Source organism: Barbus barbus, assembly GCF_936440315.1.
Source record: "Barbus barbus genome assembly, chromosome: 29".
NCBI lineage: Eukaryota > Metazoa > Chordata > Actinopteri > Cypriniformes > Cyprinidae > Barbus > Barbus barbus.
Window position 1 is genome coordinate 29,861,096 of NC_136757.1, and position 24,038 is coordinate 29,885,133.

Consider the following 24,038-nt stretch of genomic DNA (forward strand, 5'->3'; position numbering starts at 1 on the left):
AAAAAATGATGATTCTTTAGATGATTCATATGTTCTTCACACTAAGAAAAAATGGTTCTTTTAAGAACTGATCACTGAAAGGTTGTTTGGGGAACCGAAAATGGTTCTTCCAAGGAATCACTGTGAAAACATCCTTTTGCAACCTTTATTTTTAAGAGTGTACAGTTATAAGATCAATTCTAATTCTGAGTTTGAGACTGTTTGTGAGTCTTTATTTACTGATTCATTACAAGAAATCGTTTACAGATTCGTTCATTTATGAGTCAGACTCCACTGTTCACCTTCTGGTTATTAGACTGATTCAAATTGTGTTCAGTCAAATCAAGCATGTTTTCCTCTCAGTCTATGAGGTGGTGGCCATCACCGGAGACGTCAACGGAGCTGGAACAGACGCCAACGTCTTCATCACGCTCTTTGGCGACTATGGCATCACTCCTAAACTGCATCTGGCCAGCAAGTGAGTCCATATGAAGCTCTGCTGACCTGAAACTCAATTCATTATCATCTGTGTAAATAATAAATGAAGCCACACGTCTCGTTGTTTACAGTTGTGCATGAATATGTTTTTTCTGCTGATGATATTTAACACCATGGTTCTGTTTTTCCCCCGAATCCACAGCACAGACAAGAGGTATTTGAGTCTGTTCCTCTCTGATTGAGGGGAATCCAGATCTTGCTGCTGTTGTGATGTTTACATGCGCACATGATATTCTAGAACCTTTCATCAAAGAGCAATATTTCATATGCATGATGACAAAATCTGATTCAGCGAGGCTTATTGCTCTTCATAATGAAAGGCTATAATATGCATGTGCTGTACATCACTATGATGAACTGGTGTGAATCCTGTGGAAATGTATAGCATTGTGCTGTAGAGAGAACATCTGCAGCGCTTTACTATTCTGTTTCCAGACACACATCATTCAGACTATATCATCTGCATAAAGCTCATTTACAGAATATGTGTGTTTGTCAGCAAATGCATGATAAATTGGGTGCTAGGTGCTCATATATTTTCTGAAATGTATTATGACTATTTTGAAGGGTATTTAATATATGAGAAACACAAAAACTGTAATTTCACACTGTGTGCATTTAAGCAATAGAGATGCAATACACAGCCATTGTGCATAACTTGCATTTATTCTCCAAGGTTTGTCTACTGCAAGATATTGATGGATCTGTCATTTAGACACCAATGCATTGCATTCACACCTCACAATAATATACAGACTGAATACTGTTTAAAGGGTCTGAGGGTTTGATTTTGTCTTTAGCTTTTGAATCAGGTTAGATGATTCTGTGTTTGCAGAAATTAAGTACGGTTCTGTTTGCATTGATATTTATTGCAGAAATCGAACTGCTTTTGAAAAAAACAAAACTGACGTCTTCCGGATAAAAACACACAATGTCGGCCCTTTGAAAAAAATTAGGTAAGTTGATCAATTTAACTGTGATTTAAGATCAGCAATAATTAAACTTACTTGAAAAAAATTATAATATTTGTAAAATAATGTATTAAAGTTCAGTTTACAAAATTTTAGTCAAATATATTATTTTACTACAATGTAAAAAAATTCAAAGTAGTAAATAAAACCAATTATTGTAGTGTATTTTACAAGAAAATACTATTTCAGTTTTGCTGCTAAACAATTTAATGTTTAATTCTATTTGTTACTTGCTATTTCTTTGTGAACTTTACTTGCAATTGTTGAAAACTGTATTTTTTTCAGTGTAATATTTAATAAAATACTGTAAAACATATGAATATGACTAAAATCAATCATTACATGCACACTGCAGTTTCAAAGTTTGGACACTTTATTTTCTCATGATCTTAAAAACCTTTTGTTTTAAAGCCTTCTGCTAAAATACTTGAAATTAGTCTTGTAGATAAATATAAATTGCACCTACTGTATGGATAAAAATACAGTATTATCATTATTTTGGAGGGTGTGAAATTATACAGTTGTGGCTTTAAACTAGTAGTGTGGTGAATCAGTCTGCTCTGTGTTTTTGTCAGGATTGAACATGATAACACGGGTCTGAACGCCAGCTGGTTTCTGGACCGGGTCGTGGTCACCGACATGAACAGACCACATTTACGCTTCTACTTCGCCTGCAACAACTGGCTGAGCAGGAACGAGGGGGACGGCTTGTTTGTCCGAGACCTGCTGGGTAGCCTGGACCCTATGGACATGCCCAAATGTGAGGCTTTATCTCCTATATCACCTTTAAGAGTGCTGGACTATGGAGAAAACTTGTCTCTGTTTTCTGATTCCTTGAGTCATGTCAAGTTAAGTGTCAATTTCATGATGGCATCTAGTCCAAAGAGTCTGTGTTAATTTAATGCATGCATGTTTCTGATATCAATATGTGGATGTCATACAGTAGTGAAAATGCAGGTAATGGCTAAACATGCATACAATTACATCATGCTTTAGTTTAAATGTGTTTGGCCTCCAGAATTGCTGCTTTCAGGTAAAAACCGTGCTTTTATATTACATCCCAAAATGTCTTTATTTATTTATTTTGCAGATAATAAATATGTTGTAGGCGTGTTCACAGCTGATGTGAAAGGCAGCGGGACAGATGCTGATGTCTTCCTCAACATTTTTGGGGAAAATGGTGATACAGGTAATAAATATGTAGATAAACAGTCCTGTCTAAGCATTACCATGTGCTTTAAAGTGATTCTCAACAGGTGGGGGAACAAATATATGCAAAAATAATAAAAAAAATAATACAAAAATCCTTTTAAAAATGTAATACATTTTCATATAGATTTTCTTAATGTTTTCAAAATTAAGCTATATTTATAGCTTATTATATTTATATTTTGTGATGCAGCCTTATGTCTCACATGAAGCAAAGAGGATTAAGCACGTATGCTTTAAAGAAGTACACTGATGTGTGGAGTAACGTACTATAAAACACATGTAAATTACTTTTAATGTGATTTGATTTACATTTATAGATGGTATATTTTAAATGCACTGAATTGCAACATTACAAATATGTAGTATATTAAAATACACTCAAAAAATAAATAAATAATAATTGGATGAACTCAATTTAATTGAGGGCAGGATTTCCATCCAATAAATATGTGTAGCCCCAACTCATAAAAAACTAATTCATGCGATTAAATGTAATTGAGTTGGGCCAACAAATATAGTTTAAAAGAAACTGATACATTAATGAAGTGAATTTTTTTTTATGCTTGTTGAACTCAAATTTAATCATTTAACTGGAAATTAAATCATCAGGTAGACAGCCTTGTACACTAAAAAAAATGATTTGTTGGATTTACTTAACTTTGGGCATTAGCCAGCTTGTTTTGCATAGCTTAAGATGGTATTGTGACATTCATAGCATGCCCATAGTTATTATTTTTACTATTAAAACAGCTTTGCTTCATATTAGCAGGTCCTCAACCCAAACACACGCTCTACACTTTACCACAATGATAACCCCCCCAACACTAACATACCAGAAACTCTTTTAAATACAAACATAAAAGAGCATTAAACAAGTCTCCCAATTTTATCATCTAAATAAAAAATGCCTAAAATAACATTTTATTTCAAGATTTACTCTCCTTGTCCAGCCCTGTGCAAAGCATGATGGGAAGGGGAAATCCACTTCCTAGTTACACAAGTAAAATCATTTATGTTCTTTCAAAATGAAAATATTGAGTTGAGCCAAAACGCAACTGTTTCAAGTCAGTTTAACACAATGCAGTTGTATAAATGGGAAACCTAACACAATGGTGTTAAATGAAAATTATTATTTTTTAATAAACTGAACAGTGTTGGAGAATCTTTTTTTTTTTTGAGTGTACACAACAAACTATAGTCAGTTAAATTTTTTTATTACATACTTAAATTACATTTTAGTATATTTTGGTTTACCATAAATCCTTACAGCACTTTAACCATATTTCACGGACAATACAAGTAATTATGAATTTACATATAAAGATGTACTTTAGTGGGTCAAAAACACTCCAAAGCTCTGCATTTAATATGAATTTTAACTCTAATGCATTGTAAATAACATGCTATTAAATGTTCAGAACATTACACTCAGTTCACACTTCTTATCATATTAAGTGTGCTTCTAAGGGTTAATTAGCTGGTGATGTCCAGTGTATGATCCGGCCGGTTTCATATGTCCATAGATTAAGCGTGTCCTCAGCGACACACAGAACCTGATATCACACGTGAGATTACAGCCGCTGGGTTTTTCACCCCAAATGCCTTCGCTTCATCGTCCAGTTACATTAATATATATTGTTTTTATTTCCCAAAGGAGAGAGAAGACTAGACAGTGATAAAAACAACTTTGAGAAGGGAACCGAGGACAAGTTCACCATAGAAGCTCCAAACCTGGGCAGATTGAGGAAAATAACCATTGGACACAACAACAAGGGCTCCTCGGCTGGATGGTTTGTGGAAAAGGTGCAAACTCAGTCACAACTCAATAAAGATTTTCACAGACTCTTTAGAATATAATACCGACAGTGTCCTAATCAACTCATGCAGAGCACTGCAAAAAATAATTATACCTCAGTATTTTTGTCTTGTTTTCCAATATCTGAACATCCTTAAATTAAATAAACTTACTTGAGAGTCAAAATGACTTAAATATTAAGTCTTGTATTCTGAAAAATGCATTAAAGTGAAGTGAATTCATGCTTAAAAGAAGAACAAATATGCGGGTAATACAAAGGCAAAACAAAGCTATTTTTCTGACCACATTGGCTTGTTTTGAGCCTAAAATTCACTTCGTTTTGATACATTTTTCAGAGACTTTTGTCCTTTTGCCATTCAGAGCACCACATAGCAATCTGTCAAAGTCTTACATTTGATTCATAAATTCAGTTAGAATAATAAGATACTTTATTAGAGATACCTTTAAACATGAAACCAACCCACCAGTAGGTGGCAGCAATTGAGTCTTAATCTTGATGAGTGCGTTATTGAGTCATTAATTCAACCAATTCATTCAAACAGCTGATTAATTCAAGAATGAAGCAGGTGCCTGTCTTTATGAATGTCCTTATATGAATTAGTATCATAAATGTAGAAATGTTGGGGTAGTTTAATGCTGTGTTGTCCACACCCATTTCAAAATCAAGCTATTTTGAGTTCATCTGCTTCTCCCATAATCTCCCATCTCACAATAATAAAAAGTTTAATACAGGTAATGTTTTCAGCTGATTTCCTCTTGAATTGTCAGAAACTGAACGGCAGTGCTCTATCTATTTCACATAGGCCTGTAGTGAATTAAGCTACAAACTTGCTCATAATGCACATTGTTTTCGTCTAACTTTTGAGCTGCTGCTCGTTATATTAATGAGTGTTTCACTAGTTAGCACTGAACTGGATACCTCAGCTGAATATGTTCATAGATTTGTGTTGTTATCACGTAGTGATGGGTGAAATGGAGCTTTTCGAAACTCCAAATCTAAAACATCACGATTTATCTGTTTTGATGCGCTCCAATCGGATCGGGAATCAAAAATCATTTGATTGAGATCGGGACTTCAAAGCACATATCGTGAAACATTTAATTCAGAACAGGACTTTGGGGCGCGTATTACAAATCATTTGATGTAGATCAGAACTTCGGAGTGGGTTTGTAAATCATTTGGTGAATTGAAAGATTCGTCACATGTGTTCCGAATATGAAGTGATGGTTTGCGAATTGTTATTTAGATCGGGACTTTGGAGCATAGATAGTGAATCATTTGATTTAGATTGGAACTTCGGAGCGGGATTGTGAAAAATTCTTCAGATCGTGACTTTGGAGCGCGTATCACGAATCTTTTGATTCAGATCGAGGCTTCGGAGCGCATATCACGAATCATTTGATCTAGATTGGAACGGAGTGCGTTCGTGAATCTTTTGATTCAGATCGGGGCTTCGGAGCGCATATCACGAATCATTTGATCTAGATTGGAACTTCGGAGTGCGTTCGTGAATCTTTTGATTCAGATAGGGGCTTTGGAGTGCGGATCGTGAATAATTTCATTTAGATCGGGGCTTCAGAGTCCATATCACGAATCTTTTGATTCAAATCGGGGCTTCGGTGCGTGGATCGTGAATCATTTAATTTATAAAGGGACTTTGGAACGGGTTCGCAAATGATTTGATTCAGGTTGGAAATTCGGAGCGGGTTCATGAATCTTTTGATTCAGATCGGGGCTTTGAAGCGTGTATTGTGAATCATTTGATTCAGATCAGGAAATTTGGATCGCGAATGTAACGCCACGCCAGCAGAGGGAGCCCTCGCCCGAGTACTGACTGGTACCACTCCCTCTGCTGCGTCTGTGATCACTTCCTGTTTGGCAGCCATTTAAGCATTTAATGCCTTACCGAGCATTTCCATTGTCTTGTTTTGTTTGCTAAGTGTATGATTTAGTTTTGATGGGATAGTTCACCCAAAAATGCAAATTCTGTCATTAATTATTCACCCTCATGTCATTCCAAACCCGTAAGATCTTCGTTTATCTTCAGAGCACAAATTAAGATATTTTTGATGAAATCCGAGAGCTCTCTGACCCTCTCATAGACAGCAAGGATACTAACACCATCAAGGCTCAGAAACCTAGCAAGGACATCGTTAAAATAATCCATGTGACATCAGCGGTTCAATCGTAATTTTACAAAGCTACGAGAATACTTTTTGTGCGCAAAAATAATGACTTTATTCAACAATTTATCTCCTCCACGTCCCCTTATAGCGCCATTTTGGAGAGTATCACATACGTAAACAACATATGTACGCCGATACGCTGTTTATTGCTTGATCTTAATGTAAACAACGTGTCCGAGGAACATATACTCTCCATAATTGCGCTATAGGGTGACGTGGAGGAGATTAATTGTTGAATAAAGTCATTATTTTAGTTTTCTTTGCGCACAAAAATTACGGTTGAACCATGGATTATTTTAACGATGTTCTTGCTAGGTTTCTGAGCCTTGATGGTGTTAGGATCCTTGCTGTCTATGAGAGGGTCAGAGAGCTGATTGATTTCATAAAAAATATCTTAATTTGGGTTCCAAAGATGAACGAAGGTTTTTCAGGTTTGGGAACGACATGAGGGTAATTAATGACAGAATTTACATTTTTGGGTGAACTATCCCTTTAACCTGTTAACCCGCATCGGCCCGCGGGCGGGCCGGAAGGGCGTGGTCGGGCGTGGTCGGACTTTTTATTACCTTTGTTTTAGAACAATATTCAATCAATTATCATTAACTATATATCATTTGAAAGCTAAAACACTCAAGATTAACGATGTGAGCTTGTTTTTGAAATCAATACACCAGAGAGGAAAGGGTTAACAGAAATGCTGAAAGACCGGCCATTTAAAATGAACAAAGCGAACCGCAGTACTCACGTTTGATCGCCAATAGCGCTGGTCAGCTCAGACTATTCCAAGACACACCAGCATACATTTCAAGAGAAGGGTCCACTCTTCAAAATGCATCCACTTTTTAATCCAAAACAACGAAAAAATAGGGGAAAACACGATAGATCCTCCTTTGTTTACATAAGCGATTCGAGTTATAGTTATCGATAGCGTCCATTTTCCAATAAATATCGATTATAATTCGTATTCCAGCTTTGAAACGCCATCTATTTCCAGCAGAATCGTCTCTTCCGAGTAAGAATAGCCCTCCCTCGTCTCTCTCCTTCAATCGCAGGAGCTGTTATAACCCGGGACAGTAAGCGCGTCCGTGAATGGGTCAGCGAGGTGTCAATCCGGACACATCACAATAGGGGTGTTTGAACCCAGCCAATGCCTCGCCAGCACAGTTTTGATGGATGGAAGTGTTAGCCAACCACAAGGACGTTTAAAGTGATTGACAGTTTGAATAGTTTACGTAAGATTGTTTAGAGAATAGCTCGGCGTATTGTCCGTGTGTTTTCGTGCGCTCTCGGGTTACGCATGAAGCGTACACATAATGGCGTCGCAGCGCTACACAGACTGGCTATCAGCGAACAGATGTTGTCCAAAGCTCACATCTGAATCTCTCCATCGTGGATCTTCGACTTGAGAAGTGTTTCTGTGGCGTTTGGTGGTGTTTTGGAGGACGTGGGGAGAAAAATGGCTAATTTAGTAGCCGAATACGCGCTGAGATCGCTGGGAAGCGTGGATAGCATTAGCACGTAAGTGTCTCCACCCTCCTCTTGAATGTTTATGTGTCTTTATCATGTATTTGCAGCTTTTGTTTCATGTTAGCTGTTTTAGATTCTAAAAATGACAACGGAGAGGGATAATATGAGGGGATTACATGAGTTTTGTTCGTGTGGGTGGGTGGGTGTGTTTGTTTGTGGGTATGTCCCGGTTATTGTGTGTGTGTGCGTGCGCGCGTGTGTGTGTGTGTGTACAAAATGTAAACAGTGTTGCAAGTTTGATTTGTTTTGCTTACACACTTTCTCACTCTTTTTCTCTCACTCTTCCCTGTCTTTTCAGAGGTCTGGTGAATCCAGATGGTCAGAAAAAAAACCATTTTAGTGGCTGCTAGAGCGTCTTCCTCCACTGTAAATACTGTAAATAGTTTTTTTTTTTATTATTTAGTAATATTAGTAATAGTAATCTATTACTATATTAGTAAAATAGTAATATTCATAATATTCACCATATAAAATAAATAAAAAATACAAATGTTGTAAAAACAATGTATTTTGCATGTTTTGTGTTTTCACTAGTTCAAAAATGATCAAATCTGTTTTGGTTCACTGTTTTCATTATTGGAATTGTTCAGAATAAAGACTGTTTAGTTATGTTCAAATTCTGAAATAGTTTTGTGTTTTTTTGTGGTTTCATTGGTAGAGCAGTTCTGAATTGATATACATATGTAGTATGCAGTGTCTTATGGAGTCTCTAAATAGCATTTTTGAAAGGATTCCTAGACTTTTCTTGAAATAAAATATCCAAATGACTTTTCCAAAGCTTTTCTTGAAATGAAATACCATAAAGATGTACTTTCTGTAAGTCTTTACCTATAAAAAATTTATTATTTCATATTTTATTTCAGGAAATATTTAGGCGTTTTTTTTCAAAAATGCCATTTGTAGACTAACCAAATGACTAAATGAGTCAGCACTACAAATGCTGTTCAGAAATAGTTTTTTATTGTGTGTTTTGGTGGGCAGAGCAGTTCTGAATTGATATACATATATGTATTATGTAGTTTTGACTCATTTGGACATTTGTTTACAAAGTGTCTATTTGGGGTCTCCAAATGGCTTTTTTGAAAGGACGCCTAGATTTTTTTTAAATAAAAGCTTACAGAAACTACATTTTTGGGAGTATCATCCTCAAATTTGAATCAAAACATGGTCAGATGTTCAGCTTTATCTTTATGGTGTTTTCAGGCCTTTGGCATGAAAGTCTCATCCATTTTTCCCTTAGTGAGCTTCATTAAAACATATCGCGAGTCAATTTCATGTATATTTTACCTTGTTTTACTCTATTGCTATACTAATTTTGAGTTATTATGACTCTAGAGTAACAAAGGATCAAGTGTCTAGTTTCAAACAACACCAGATTTTTAAATATAGACCTTAGGGTTCAAGAGCTACAGACATTTTTATTTGGTTATATCGTTTTTTACAAAATGCTCAAAAATAGGGGCGCAGGGTAACAGGTTAAGGGCTAAAATTGTGCTGAACGTTCAAACTTTTGAACTCTTTCAAACTTTTACAGCGCCTTCAAACTTTTAGACTAGGCTTTCTCAAGCCGACATCAAAGTTTTCCATCTTGTTGGAGAGCTGCGCTCCACCTCACCTCACATCTCTCAGGATGAGGTCATTCTTGTCACCTTATCCCCTCTGAAAGGAAACACCGCACTACTCTACTGGATTGGTTTTCCTGCAGATGAGAGCCGCCGCCTCAGATAGATATGCACATAGATTGTTCACACGGAAACCCAGCGTTCATCTCTGCTGTCTGCTTTTATTTCAGGTCGTAGTGGATGATTTGGGAAACAAGGCTGTGTACGAGTTTCCCATCAGCCGCTGGTTTGCCATCGATGAGGATGATGGGAAGATACAGAGAGATGTTCTGGTTGGAGGCAGTCAACCCACCGGTAAACATGCAAAATATCGCTTAAAATGAACATAGAGACAAAAGCCCCTCATACAGTCTTCAGAAAAACCAACATCAGCATCACATACTGTTGACTGTGTATAGAAATGTGCAAAAGTTTGGAAAAACCTGACTGAATTATTTGATCTGAAGACTTAAATGCTTTAATAAATTAGGTTTAAAATACCGTTCAAGAGTTTGGGGTCAGTGAGATTTATTTTTATGTTTTTAAAGAAGTCTCCTTTCCTTACCAAGGCTGTGTTTATATGATCAAAATGCAGTTAAAATTGTAAAATATTATTACAATTTAAAACAGCTTTTTTGTGTGAATATGTGTTAAAGTGTAATGTATTTCTGTGATGTGCAGCTGTATTTTCAGCATTATTACTCCAGTCTTCAGTGTCACATGATCTTCAGAAATCAGTATAATATACTGATTTACTGCTGATGTGCTGCCCAATATTTTTGTGGAAACTGTGATGCTTTTATTTTTTTTAGGATTCACAGATTAACAGAAAGTTCAAAATAACAGCATTTATTTGAAATGGAAATCCTTTGTAACATTGCATTAATTTAATGCATCCTTGATGATTAAAATATACTAACTCCAAGCTTTTGAATGGTTGTATATCATGGTTTCCACAAAAATATTGTGCAGCACAACTGTGTTCAACATTGATAATAATCAGAAATGTTTGTTGAGCAGTAAATCAGTATATTATTATGATTTCTGAAGATCATGTGACACTGAAGACTGGAGTAATGATGCTGGAAATACAGCTGCAGATCACAGAAATAAATTACACTTTAACACATATTCACATAGAAAACACTTATTTTAAATTCAAATAATATTTCACATTTTTACAGTATTTCAGATCAAATAAATGCAGTCTTGGTGCACAGAAAATATTTTTTTCAAGAAAGCTCTTCTTTTATGATTCAGTCTGGACTCATAACATTATATATTACATTTATATATATATATGAAGAGTTCATTTGCAAAAACAGATTTTCAAAAATCATGTTTTTTAATTGTGCATTCCAGTTAATCAAACTGCAGTCTGGTTATTTTGATTAGGTTAAAAAATAACTAAAAAACACAACTAACTAACATAATAAAAACATGATTTTTGAAAATAAAAAAAAAACCCTGTTATCTGTTTTTGCAAATAAACTCTTCATATACACATTATATATTTTTGCAGGCATCGTGTACAACGTTCAGTTGGTGACGGGAAAGATCAGAGGTGCAGGAACCAACTCCAAAATCCACATGATCATGCACGGCTCCAAAGGCATGAAGAACAGCGGCAAGATCTTTCTGGAGGGAGGGAAGTTTGAGCGCGGCCTGACCGACATCTTTAACGTGGAGATCGCGGCGTTGCTCAGTCCGCTCAGCCGAGTCACGATCGGTCACGATAACGGAGGAGTCAATGCCGGCTGGTACTGTGACAAGGTCAAGGCTCTGTCCTCCATAGCTCAAACTTCACCACTGATTATCATTTCAATTTGGCATTTAGTTTGGAAAAACCAGCAAAAATCATCTTTAAAATAATGCAAGTATTAAGGCAAGATTATTAAGGCGAGACACTACAAGCAACAGGCTGGCTGATTTTAACATTTTAATCTATTTTGCTTCCGTAACATGTCTTTTTTTCAGACTAGTGGAAAGAAAACATCCATTAAACACATATAAGTGTTTATTTTTTTACTCTATTTACGTCTGTAGATTTATTGCACTTTATCTGTTTTCGTCTCCAATCCATATCTTCAAAGAGTTTTTTCTCTTACAAACACCAAAACTTAGCAATTTTATTCCTCTCTGTATTCTGAAGGTTTGTTCAGGCATAATTCACACTGATTTATAAAGCATTTTATTCCTAAAAAATGTGTTTGTTTTCTGTCTGTTAACAGTATTTCCTATGGAAGCTTGATTCCACCACAAAATAAAAATAAAAACCAGTAATTGCTAATTTATCATAATTCTGACTTTTTTTTCTTGCAATTCTAAGTTTATGTCTCACAATTGTCTTTTTTTTCTTGCAATTCTGAGAAAAAACTTAATTGTGAAATATAAATTCATATTTGCAAGAAAAAGTCGTAATTGCAAGATACAGTATAAACTTATAATTACAATAAAACTCAGAATTATGAGGGAAAAAAAGTCGTAATTGCAAGAAAAGCTCATATCTGGCCATTCTTAATGTACTGTGATATGGTATGGGGATATCTATTAGTTGAAATATGTTCCCTTACTCACCTGTTCTGTCCTAAACTGAAAATGCTGTGTGATTAAATGCGTAATTTGTCTGTGTTTTTGTGTTGTAGGTGGTCATCTTCTGTCCGTTCACTGGCATCGAGCAGACGTTCCCCTGCTCTAAATGGCTGGATGAGGACGAGGCTGACGGCCTCATCGAGAGGGAACTGTATGAAATGGTGTCGCTCCGGCAGAAGAGGCAAAAAAGTGAGTATTGCTCATAATGTGAGAGAGAAACAGATTGCAGGTTTTGTGAGGTTAAACGGATCTCCTGCTTCTCAGAGCATCCCTGGTCTCTCTGGATCTGGACCTCAGAGCTTCCAGGAGCAGGAACAGACGCGTCTATCTTACTCCAGATATATGGAGAGAAGGGCAAGTCGGACGAGATGAGACTCGACAACAAAACTGATAACTTTGAGCAGGGCCAGCTGGACAAGTTCATGGTAAATCTGACATTTTAGGGATAAAAATATGGTGATGTGGGGAGACGCTGCCAAATGGAAAAAAATACATATTATTTATCAGGCTTTGATGTGTTTTAGAAATGGCTATATACAATTTAAACATTTTACTGTATATGACGTTGTACATAGTCATTCTGCTATATTATTAAAAAAATTGGTAAATTGAGTTCATTTTCATACCACAAAGATTTGCATGTAAATCTGAAATCTGTGTTATTATTATACTTTCTAAAGTATTTGAGTTAATTTTTATATTTTCTATTTACATTTTAATTTTAGTTAAAGTTTTAGTAATTTAGTTTAGTTTTTTGTCATTTATATTATTATATAAATTATTATATTTTTAGTAGGTGTTTTATTTTGATTTGTTTAAATTTAAAAATTAATAATTTTAATTTTACATTTTTATGATTTAAGTCATTTAGGTAAATGTTTATTTTGATTTGCTTTATTTTTTTTTAATTATTTTTATTTTTATAATTTCGTAAATTTTTAGTATGTTTATTATAATCGTTTTACTTTTAAAGTCATTTATTTCTTACAGTTTTATTATTTAATTTGAATGCATATTTAATTTTAATTTAAATAATTTTTATAATTTCATTAATTTTATGTATTCATTTAAATTTAATTAAATTTGAACAAATGTCAAAAGGACAGGAATTAGTTTGCTGTATGGATTGTCATTGTTTATGCATTTCAGCAGTTCAAACCATCTGATCTGTGTTGAATATGATTCATTTGTCATCTGTTTTATCAGATTGAACTACCAGATCTTGGGAAGCTGACTAAACTGAGGATCTGGCATGAGAAGAGAAATCCCTTCGCCGGCTGGCATTTGAGTCGAGTAAGAGCATGAGATGCTGCTGCATTTAATGCTTCACACTTGATATCAGAATAACAGTCTTCTGTATGTCTCCTAAGATGTCCATAATGAAAACTTTAACAAAGGAAACATTTAAATTCCCATGTGAGCGCTGGCTGGATGCTAATGAGGAAGATAACGAGGTGGTGCGAGAGCTTCCAGCCACTGGAGATCTCATCCCAGAACCTCTGACACGTACATTATCACGCATTATTATTATCGTTAACATTATCTACAAGATCATTTAGCTCTCTAATGGATATTTCTGTTTCTCCAGTTATCAAATATCGCATCACAGTGTACACAGGGAACGTGAGCGGCGGAGGAACAGACGCCCATGTGTTTCTGTGTCTGATCGGGGATCAGGGCGACACCGGCGAGCGCGCTTTGATCAACTGCAAAAACAACGTCAACAAGTTTGAGAAGGGCAACGTTAGTGGCGTTTCTGTGCAGCTTCTATGATGTGCTTGTGTTTGTCCATTTGTCTCTCTGACACCCTGCCCAGCAAACACAGAACGTTCCCCTAACGTTAGTATTTGGTTCCCGTTTGATTATTTTTGGAGAACCAAATAATAACGTTCCCAGAATGTTGCAGGGAAGTTAGTTAAAAAAACAAAACTAAAATAACTTACAATGTTCCTTTGGGTTATTATTTTGGAACCATAAAATAACGTTCCCAGAACATTGCAGGGAGGTTATTTTTAAATAACCTAAATATAAGACAGAACGTTCCCTAATGGTTAATTTTGGGCTATTATTTTGCAAATATAAAATAACGTTCCCAGAAAGTTGCAAGGAGGTTAAATTTAAATAATTAAAAATAACTTAGGCAGAACATTCCCAAATGTTTTTTAGGTTATTATTTTGGAATCATAAAATAACATTTTATAGAATATTGCTGGGAGGTTATAAAATAACATATACAGAACGTTCCTTAATGGCTATTTTTAGGTTACTATTTTTACAACCTTTTAAACTAATTCCAATTACAAAGTTGTTTTTGTGTAATGCCTTGTACAGAACTCTGATATTAGTTTAATACAGCATTTATTGAAATGTAGAAATTAATCAAATTGATAAATCCAACTTCCATGCCGCTATATGCTATACTAGGCAATAACGTTAGAGTAACATTCTACAAACGTTCTGTTTCCAAGGAGAAAACCTTCCTGTCTAACCAAAAACAAACCTTAAAATAGAATGTTTAGGGAAGCAAACTTTATTAGCTGGTGTTCCGTGTGTTTGTCACAGGCGGATGAGTTCATCATCGAGGCCGTGTCCATCGGGCAGGTGCGCAGGGTGCGAATCGGTCACGACGGCCGTGGTGGAGGCTGTGGATGGTTCATGGATAAAGTAATCGTCAGAGAAGAAGGCCAGGCCGAATCACAGGCCGTCGAGTTCCCATGCAACAGGTTACCGTCAATCCATTAACTGGAACCCATAGCACTGGTTTAAAGGGATAGTTCACACAAAAATGAAAATTCTGTCATTAATTATTCACCCTCATGTCGTTCCAAACCCATAAGACCTTCGTTCATCTTCAGAACACATTAACCCTTTAATTCACAGAATAGGTCATTCTTGAGTGATGTTTGTCTTTTTTTTGTCTTTTTTTTTTTTACACATCCTCCGTCATCTGTTCAGATGGTTCGACCGCAGTGAAGACGACGGGCAGATTGTTCGTGAGTTGGTGCCATTAGCAGACGGACAGAGACTTTACAGTAAGTTTTCTCCTGTTTCATATCTTGGTTTTCACCTGCTGGATGTGAAAGACATCTAATTAAGTATAATCTTAAATTAAAATATTAATGTGTAATCTAATTAAGCCAGTAGAGCAGGGATTGTCAGACTTTTAAGTATTATATTTTGTGATTTCATTAATTTTTAATAAGCATTCTATTTTGATTGTTTATTTTAAAATAATTCATTTCAATTCTATATATTTACTTAATTTTTTGTATTTCGTTATTCATTTAAAAAAAATAGTATTTCGTTATTCATTTAAAATTACTTGTATAATTTCTACATTATGATTATGATTATTTATTTACTATTTTACATTTTTACGTCTTAGTTAATTTTTAGTATCTTAATATGATTATTTGCTATTTTAAAATTATGATTTAATTATTTTTAGTAAGTGTTATATTTTGATATTTATTTTAATTTGACATTTTTATGATTTCTGAATTTGTGTTTTATTTTTATAGTTTTATAAAAGTTTAAAATTTCACATGAAGTGAAGTGTTTTTAAGTGAAGTGTTTTATTTTTATAGTTTTAATTGTACAATTATTTCAATTCTGCATTATGATTTAATTAAATGTTACTATTTTTATTTTGATAGTTTTAATTTTAAATTTTCAGTTCTATATTTTTATTATTAAAGTTTTAGTATTTTATTTTGACCGTTTTTGTGTTAAAGGTATTTAATTTAATGAATTTTTAGTGAGTGTTTTATTTTGACAGTTTTTATTTTTAAAGTATTTATTTTTATTTTACATTTTTGTGATTTAATAAATGTTTACTTGGTTTTTATTTATATCATTTTAATTTAAAATGATTAATTTACATTCTATATTTTTATGATTTAATTTGTATTTTTATTGATATTAAATTGTCTTCAATTTGACATTTCTGTGACGTAATGAATTAAGTGTTTTATTATTATTTATTTTATTTCAATTAATAATTAGCTTGTCTCATAAACCCCCTCACTGTTCAGGGGAACCCCAGTTTCACCGAAAACTAGAATTCAGCACAAAGGTCAAATGAGCCTTTTCAGTTCTTAGAACATATGAAAGCTGAATATGAGAAATGTCTGTTTCAGACGTCAGCTATCACATCGCAGTGAAGACGGGTAACGTCAGTGGAGGAAGTTCAGACTCTAAAGTGTTTGTGAAGTTCTACGGTGAGAAGGGAGACACCAGCAGAATGATGCTCGTGGTCTCAGACAACAACCTGCGCAATTACTTTGAGGCTGGCCGGGTGGATGTTTTCACCGTCGACACCGCTGACATCGGGCAGGTATGTGTGCTTTCCCACCTGTACTGTATTATATTGAACAGACACATATTAAACCACCTCATAAACTCATGAAGATGTGTTTCTCAAATCTAGATTAACCGGCTCCTGATCGGTCACACTAATGAAGGGATGCGTGCCGGCTGGTTTCTGGACAGCGTTCAGATCATGGTGCCAAATCACGGCAAACACTACATGTTCCCCAGTCACCGCTGGCTGTGCAAAGACGAGGCTGATGGGAAGACGGAGGTGGAGATTTACCCCAGTGAAATACTGGATCTTGAACAATGTAAACGCTCATGCTGTTATTATATAGCAGATCCCTGCTGAAAACACACAGCACACCTCAGCATTTTTGCCTTGTTTGCCTTGCCTTGGTTCCAGTACATTCGTAAATCAACATACATTTACTTGAGAAGCAAAATGACTTAAGATATTAAGTTTTGTTCTATTAAAAATGTATTATGCTCAAATCAAGAACATATATCTGCCATTGGAGTCAGAAAAATAATCTTGTTTTAAGTTTTTCACTCTACTTTTTCTGGCAGATATTTTTATTCTTTAAACCATAGAAGAAACCACAAAGCAACATTCTAAAACACTCAAAATAATGAAGCAACTGCATAGCAACACACTAAAAACTCTCCGAATAGCCTAGCAACTGCATAGAAACATTCTAAACCCTGAAACCGCATAGCAACACTCTAAAACCTCTCAAAACAGATTACATTTATTGTTCTGATCCCAATGGAAGATTTTTCCTTTTTCTTGTTTTAAGCAAAAATTCTATCAATTTTTCAGAAAACAAGACTTAATAGGCCTAAGTGTCTCGATTTAAGAATGTTTAAATATGTAATATATATATATATTTTTTTTTTTTTTACTGTGTATATTTATTTTTTTATATATAGATACTCACATATTGCATATATTTTGGAAATATTTACATGCATATACATTTATATATTTATATTCTTATATTTTATATTTAAATATATTTCATATATAAACATAACATATTTGTCTTAAATATATACATGTATGTGTTTGTATTTACATATACATAAAAATATACACAGCGATTAATCGTTTGACAGCACTAATATATATATATATATATATATATATACACACACACACACGCACACCCTGGCTGTGAAAACCCAGCTAAAGTAATTTTTTGGTGATTTACTGTTTTCTATATAAAATCATCCTTCATAAGGTAAAGAACATTCTGTGAAAATATAACCTTGATATCTTTAATATTGACTGAGTAAGACCATGTCAAAGATTTAAATCATAGTGAAATTAATGGGTGAAATCAAATTTTGATCTCATAATTAGATTTTGAGACTTTAGCCTGGATATCACAGAGAGGGTCGCATATTATTATATAATATTATATTATTTTTTTATAGTATTGGAATAAATATTGCATGTTCTTGTTGTTAGAAGCATGAAGTACTATTGCGTTCTTGTGTCATTGTCCTGTAGTGATAAACTATGAGATCACGGTTGTGACCGGGGACGTCTTTGTTGGTGGCACAAATGCCAATGTTTTTCTCCAAATCTACGGAGATCAAGGAAAGACGGAGGTGTTCCAAATCGGCAGCAGGTCAAACAACTATGAGAGAGGAGCAACAGAAATATTCAAGGTATTTTCAATGTCTACCATCATCATCATCATCATCACACTCACTCAGTGTCATAGTGATCTGTGACGTCTGATCGAACAGATTGAGGCTAAAGATGTGGGGAAGATCTTCAAGATCCGCATTAGTCATGATGACTCGGGCATAGGAGCCGGATGGTACCTGGACCATGTGGAGATCAAGCGTCTGATAATGGCCATGGTGCCCAAAGAGAAGAAAGAAGATAAAAAAAAGAAGAAGAATAAGAAAAAGAAGAGCGATGAGGATGAGGATGAGGAAGGCGGTGAGGAGATGCGTGAGGTGGTCTTGACCTACGTATTCCCCTGTGATCGCTGGCTGGCTTCTGGTGAGGAGGACGGAGAGATGGTGGTGGAACTTCTGCCGGAGGACAATGAGGAGCTGGAGGGTACAGACACCTACCAATGATTGATCATGCGATTCTGTTAACTACGTTTGACTATGTCAGTCATCACTAGACTCTAAAACACACTCAAAATAATGAACCAACTGCATATCAACTCTCTAAAACACTCAGAACACTCGCCTAGCAACTAAACCCAGCAACCACATAGCAACACTCTAAATCACTCAAAATAACCTACAGTAGCAACTGCAAAGCAACACTCTAAAACACTCAGAATAATCTAGAAACGGCATAGCAAAACTCTAAAAACACTCAGAATAATCTAGAAACGGCATAGGAATACTCTAAAAACACTCAGAATAATCTAGAAAATGCATAGCAACACTCTAAAAACACACAGAATAATCTAGAAAATGCATAGCAACACTCTAAAAACACTCAGAATAATCTAGAAAATGCATAGCAACACTCTAAAAACACTCAGAATAATCTAGAAAATGCATAGCAACACTCTAAAAACACCCAGAATAATCTAGAAAATGCATAGCAACAGTCTAAAAACACTCAGTACAACCTTGAAACTCCATAGAAACACTTTAAAACTCCTCAGAACAACCTAGAAACTGCATAGCAACACTCTAAAATCACTCAGAACAACCTAGCATCCACATAGCAACACTCTAAAAACACCCAGAATAATCTAGAAAATGCATAGCAACACTCTAAAAACACTCAGAATAATCTAACAACTGCATAGCAACACTCTAAAAACACTCAGAATAATCAACTGCATAGCAACACTCTAGAAACACTCAGAACAACCTAGAAACAGTATAGCAACACTCTAAAAACACTCAGAACAACCTAGCAACCGCATAGCAACACTCTAAAGCCCCTTTAGAATAACCTAGCAATTGCAGAGCTATACTAAAACCCATCAAATCAACCTAGCAACTGAATAGCAACACTTTATAACCACAGAGAATGCCTTAGCAACCACATGCAACCAATTTCAACACTCTAGAATTAAGGCAGTGAGTTTTACATGGGAAAACTCCACTAATATTTCTTTCAGATTTAAGAATCCAGTGTGACATTAATACTGGTGTATTATGGTGCATAAATCACAGATTACAGCTGCAGTATCATTGATCAAATCATGGTAAATCCTTTCTTGTTTTAATAATTCATAATCTGTTCCTCCTCAGAAAACACATATGAGGTCCACATCTTCACGGAAGACATGATGGGGGCCGGAAGTGATGCCAACGTGCTCATCAACATCTACGGAGAGAATGGAGATACTGGAGAACGACCCTTGAGAAAGTCCAATCATCTTAACAAATTTGAACGCGGACAGGTGAGATGAAACACCAGATGAACACCAGTCATGGAAGGCAGGAAATCTGACACGATCCCTCATGTTATTCACAGTAGATGTAGTCGTATAGTCTTACTCATAATTTGAGCCGATCAATTATTTACCGCACACATCGAATATGCTCCTCTGAATCGAGGCCACCCTGACAGACCCAAGCTGAAATCTTACGTGTCATTGTTTTCTTCATGTTTGTGGAAGGAGATTCAGGGTTATGTGTTGCTTCAATTTACAGGAGGACACGTTCTCCATCACAGCTGTGGAACTGGGGCCTTTGAAGAAACTAAGGATCCGTCACGATAACAGCCATCAGTCAGCCTGGTACCTGGACAGGGTGGAGATCGTGGACACTAAAGATGACACCACGTGAGTTCACTCAGACTGATTCCTTAGACTCTGGCCTGACACAGATATCAGAACAATCTAGAAACCGAATAGCAACACTAAAACCTTTCAGAACAACCCAGCAGCTGCATAGCAACACTCTAAAAGCCCACAGAAAAGCCCAGCAACTGCATAGCAACACTCAAAATTACCCAGCAACTGCATAGCAACACTCTAAAACCCCTCGGAACAACACAACCGCATAGCAACACTCTAAAAGACTCTGAATAACCCACAAAACCGTATAGCAACACTCTAAAACCCCTCTGAACACCTCAGAAACTGCATAGCAACACTCTAAAACCCTTCGGAACAACCCAGCAACCCAAAAGAAACACTCTAAAGCAGTGATCCTCAAATCTGGCTCACGAGATCCACTTTCCTGCAGAGTTTAGCTCTAACCCTAATCAAACACACCTGAGCATGCTAATCAATGTCTTCAGGATCACTAGAAAATCACAGGTAGGTGAGTTTGATCAGGGTTGGAGCTAAACTCTGCAGGAAAGTGGATCTCGCGAGCCAGATTTGAGGATCACTGCTCTAAAGCAATCAGAATTACCCAGCAACCCACATAGCAACTAGGGCTGGGATGATAAATTGACAAAGAATCGATTCATGGATCAATTCTGAGATTTTCAGAATGCATCGCGATTCCTCTGGAATCGATTCTGAGCTTAGATTTTAACAGCAGATGGTGCTCTAATCTAGTTTTTATCCACACACTCAAATGCTCATGAAGTGCTGAAGAGCGCTTGTGCGTTCAGCTGAGTCATGTAATTTCACCTCAGCTCAGAATGCTTTTATGGCACTTTTTTATGAGATTAATGTAAACACAGCCCACTGTGAACACCGTTGTAATTCGCTTCAACCTTTTCGAATTTTATGAATGATTATTTTAGGTTCAAGTGTGTGTTAGGATTTGGAAACAAGCAGAGTACTGCCGTTCAAAACTAAGCTCAGAATCGATTCCAGAGGAATCGCGATGCATCAGAATCGATGCTGAATAATTTCTCGATTTGCGATGCATCAATTTATTTTCCCAGCCCTAATAGCAACACTCTAAAAACCCTCAGAACACCGTAAAAAACTCAAAATCACCCAGCAACTGCATAGCAGCACTCTGAAATGCTCAGAATAATCCAGCAACCACATAGCAACACTCTAAAGCGCTCAGAAATACCCAGCAACTACAAACCCGATTCCAAAAAAGTTGGGACACTGTACAAATTACGAATAAAAAAGGAATGCAATAATTTACAAATCTCATAAACTTATATTTTATTCACAATAGCATATAGATAACATATAAAATGTTGAAAGTGAGACATTTTGAAATGTCATGCCAAATATTGGCTCATTTTGGATTTCATGAGAGCTACACATTCCAAAAAAGTTGGGACAGGTAGCAATAAGAGGCCGGAAAAGTTAAATGTACATATAAGGAACAGCTGGAGGACCAATTTGCAACTTATTAGGTCAATTGGCAACATGATTGGGTATAAAAAGAGCCTCTCAGAGTGGCAGTATCTCTCAGAAGTCAAGATGGCAAGAGGATCACCAATTCCCCCAATGCTGCGGCGAAAAATAGTGGAGCAATATCAGAAAGGAGTTTCTCAGAGAAAAATTGCAAAGAGTTTGAAGTTATCATCATCTACAGTGCATAATATCATCCAAAGATTCAGAGAATCTGGAACAATCTCTGTGCGTAAGGGTCAAGGCCGGAAAACCATACTGGATGCCCGTGATCTTCGGGCCCTTAGACGGCACTGCATCACATACATTAATGCTACTGTAATGGAAATCACAACATGGGCTCAGGAATACTTCCAGAAAACATTGTCGGTGAACACAATCCACCGTGCCATTCGCCGTTGCCGGCTAAAACTCTATAGGTCAAAAAAGAAGCCATATCTAAACATGATCCAGAAGCAGGCGTTTTCTCTGGGCCAAGGCTTATTTAAAATGGACTGTGGAAAAGTGGAAAACTGTTCTGTGGTCAGACGAATCAAAATTTGAAGTTCTTTTTGGAAAATTGGGACGCCATGTCATCCGGACTAAAGAGGACAAGGACAACCCAAGTTGTTATCAGCGCTCAGTTCAGAAGCCTGCATCTCTGATGGTATGGGGTTGCATGAGTGCGTGTGGCATGGGCAGCTTACACATCTGGAAAGGCACCATCAATGCTGAAAGGTATATCCAAGTTCTAGAACAACATATGCTCCCATCCAGACGTTGTCTCTTTCAGGGAAGACCTTGCATTTTCCAATATGACAATGCCAGACCACATACTGCATCAATTACAACATCATGGCTGCGTAGAAGGAGGATCCGGGTACTGAAATGGCCAGCCTGCAGTCCAGATCTTTCACCCATAGAAAACATTTGGCGCATCATAAAGAGGAAGATGCGACAAAGAAGACCTAAGACAGTTGAGCAACTAGAAGCCTGTATTAGACAAGAATGGGACAACATTCCTATTCCTAAACTTGAGCAACTTGTCTCCTCGGTCCCCAGACGTTTACAGACTGGTATAAAAAGAAGAGGGGATGCCACACAGTGGTAAACATGGCCTTGTCCCAACTTTTTTGAGATGTGTTGATGCCATGAAATTTCAAATAAACTTATTTTTCCCTTAAAATTATAAATTTTCTCAGTTTAAACATTTGATATGTCATCTATGTTGTATTCTGAATAAAATATTGAAATTTGAAACTTCCACATCATTGCATTCTGTTTTATTCACAATTTGTACAGTCCCAACTTTTTTGGAATCGGGTTTGTACATAGCAACAATCTAAAACCCCTCAGAACAGCTCAGCAACCACATAGCAACACTCTAAAACACCTAAAACTACCCAGCAACTACATAGCAACACTCTAAACCTCTCAGAAATACCCAGCAACTACATAGCAACACTCTAAACCCTTTCAGAACAGCCCAGCAACCACATAGCAACACTCTAAAACACCCAAAATTACCCAGCAACTACATAGCAACAATCTGAAACCCCTCAGAACAACCCAGCAACCACATAGCAACACTCTAAAACACCCAAAATTACCCAGCAGCTACATTAAAAGACACAGATATCACTTCAGGAAAACGGATCACATGAAGATCTGCATGTGTCGATTTATTAATGAGCGCTTAAACACACTGTCACATAACGCAGAAACGTAATGAACGCGTCTCACGTCTAGCTGTTCATATCGGCTTACGCTCAGGTATTACTTCCCCTGTAACCGCTGGCTGGCGGTTGATGAAGATGATGGTCAGATTGCGCGAGAGCTGGTTCCTGTGGATGAGGCCTTCATGAGGAAGGACGAGGATGAGGAGGAGTCTGGGGCCACACTGGGTTTGGAGCAGAAAGGTGAAAAAAAAAAAAATAGTTTTATGTCATAGAAGATCTAAAAATATATTACATAGGCTTGAATTATTAAATGTTGCTCAGTATGAACTTAAAATGAAAATTTGAACAATTTTTACAAATTGGAAACATATCTCAGCAAATTCTCTCGAGAATCCAATGATCTCTATACACAC

General features: G+C 36.1%; 1 protein-coding gene across 1 annotated transcript in view; it reads left to right on the forward strand.

Moving 5' to 3' along the window:
- The first annotated feature begins 7,922 nt into the window (after positions 1–7,922).
- Positions 7,923–24,038, forward strand: part of LOC306849604 (lipoxygenase homology domain-containing protein 1-like) — a 41,369-nt gene continuing 25,253 nt past the window's right edge. Inside the window, exons 1-18 of the mRNA XM_079384767.1 lie at positions 7,923–8,181; positions 8,489–8,556; positions 9,983–10,106; positions 11,314–11,564; positions 12,437–12,572; positions 12,648–12,808; positions 13,590–13,676; positions 13,754–13,889; positions 13,972–14,126; positions 14,946–15,106; positions 15,339–15,415; positions 16,523–16,719; positions 16,813–17,005; positions 18,211–18,371; positions 18,453–18,774; positions 19,941–20,092; positions 20,346–20,476; positions 23,720–23,865. Of these exons, the coding sequence (XP_079240893.1) occupies positions 8,506–8,556; positions 9,983–10,106; positions 11,314–11,564; positions 12,437–12,572; positions 12,648–12,808; positions 13,590–13,676; positions 13,754–13,889; positions 13,972–14,126; positions 14,946–15,106; positions 15,339–15,415; positions 16,523–16,719; positions 16,813–17,005; positions 18,211–18,371; positions 18,453–18,774; positions 19,941–20,092; positions 20,346–20,476; positions 23,720–23,865 (2,641 nt within the window). The 5' untranslated portion in view covers positions 7,923–8,181; positions 8,489–8,505. The remainder of the gene's footprint in view (positions 8,182–8,488; positions 8,557–9,982; positions 10,107–11,313; positions 11,565–12,436; positions 12,573–12,647; positions 12,809–13,589; positions 13,677–13,753; positions 13,890–13,971; positions 14,127–14,945; positions 15,107–15,338; positions 15,416–16,522; positions 16,720–16,812; positions 17,006–18,210; positions 18,372–18,452; positions 18,775–19,940; positions 20,093–20,345; positions 20,477–23,719; positions 23,866–24,038) is intronic.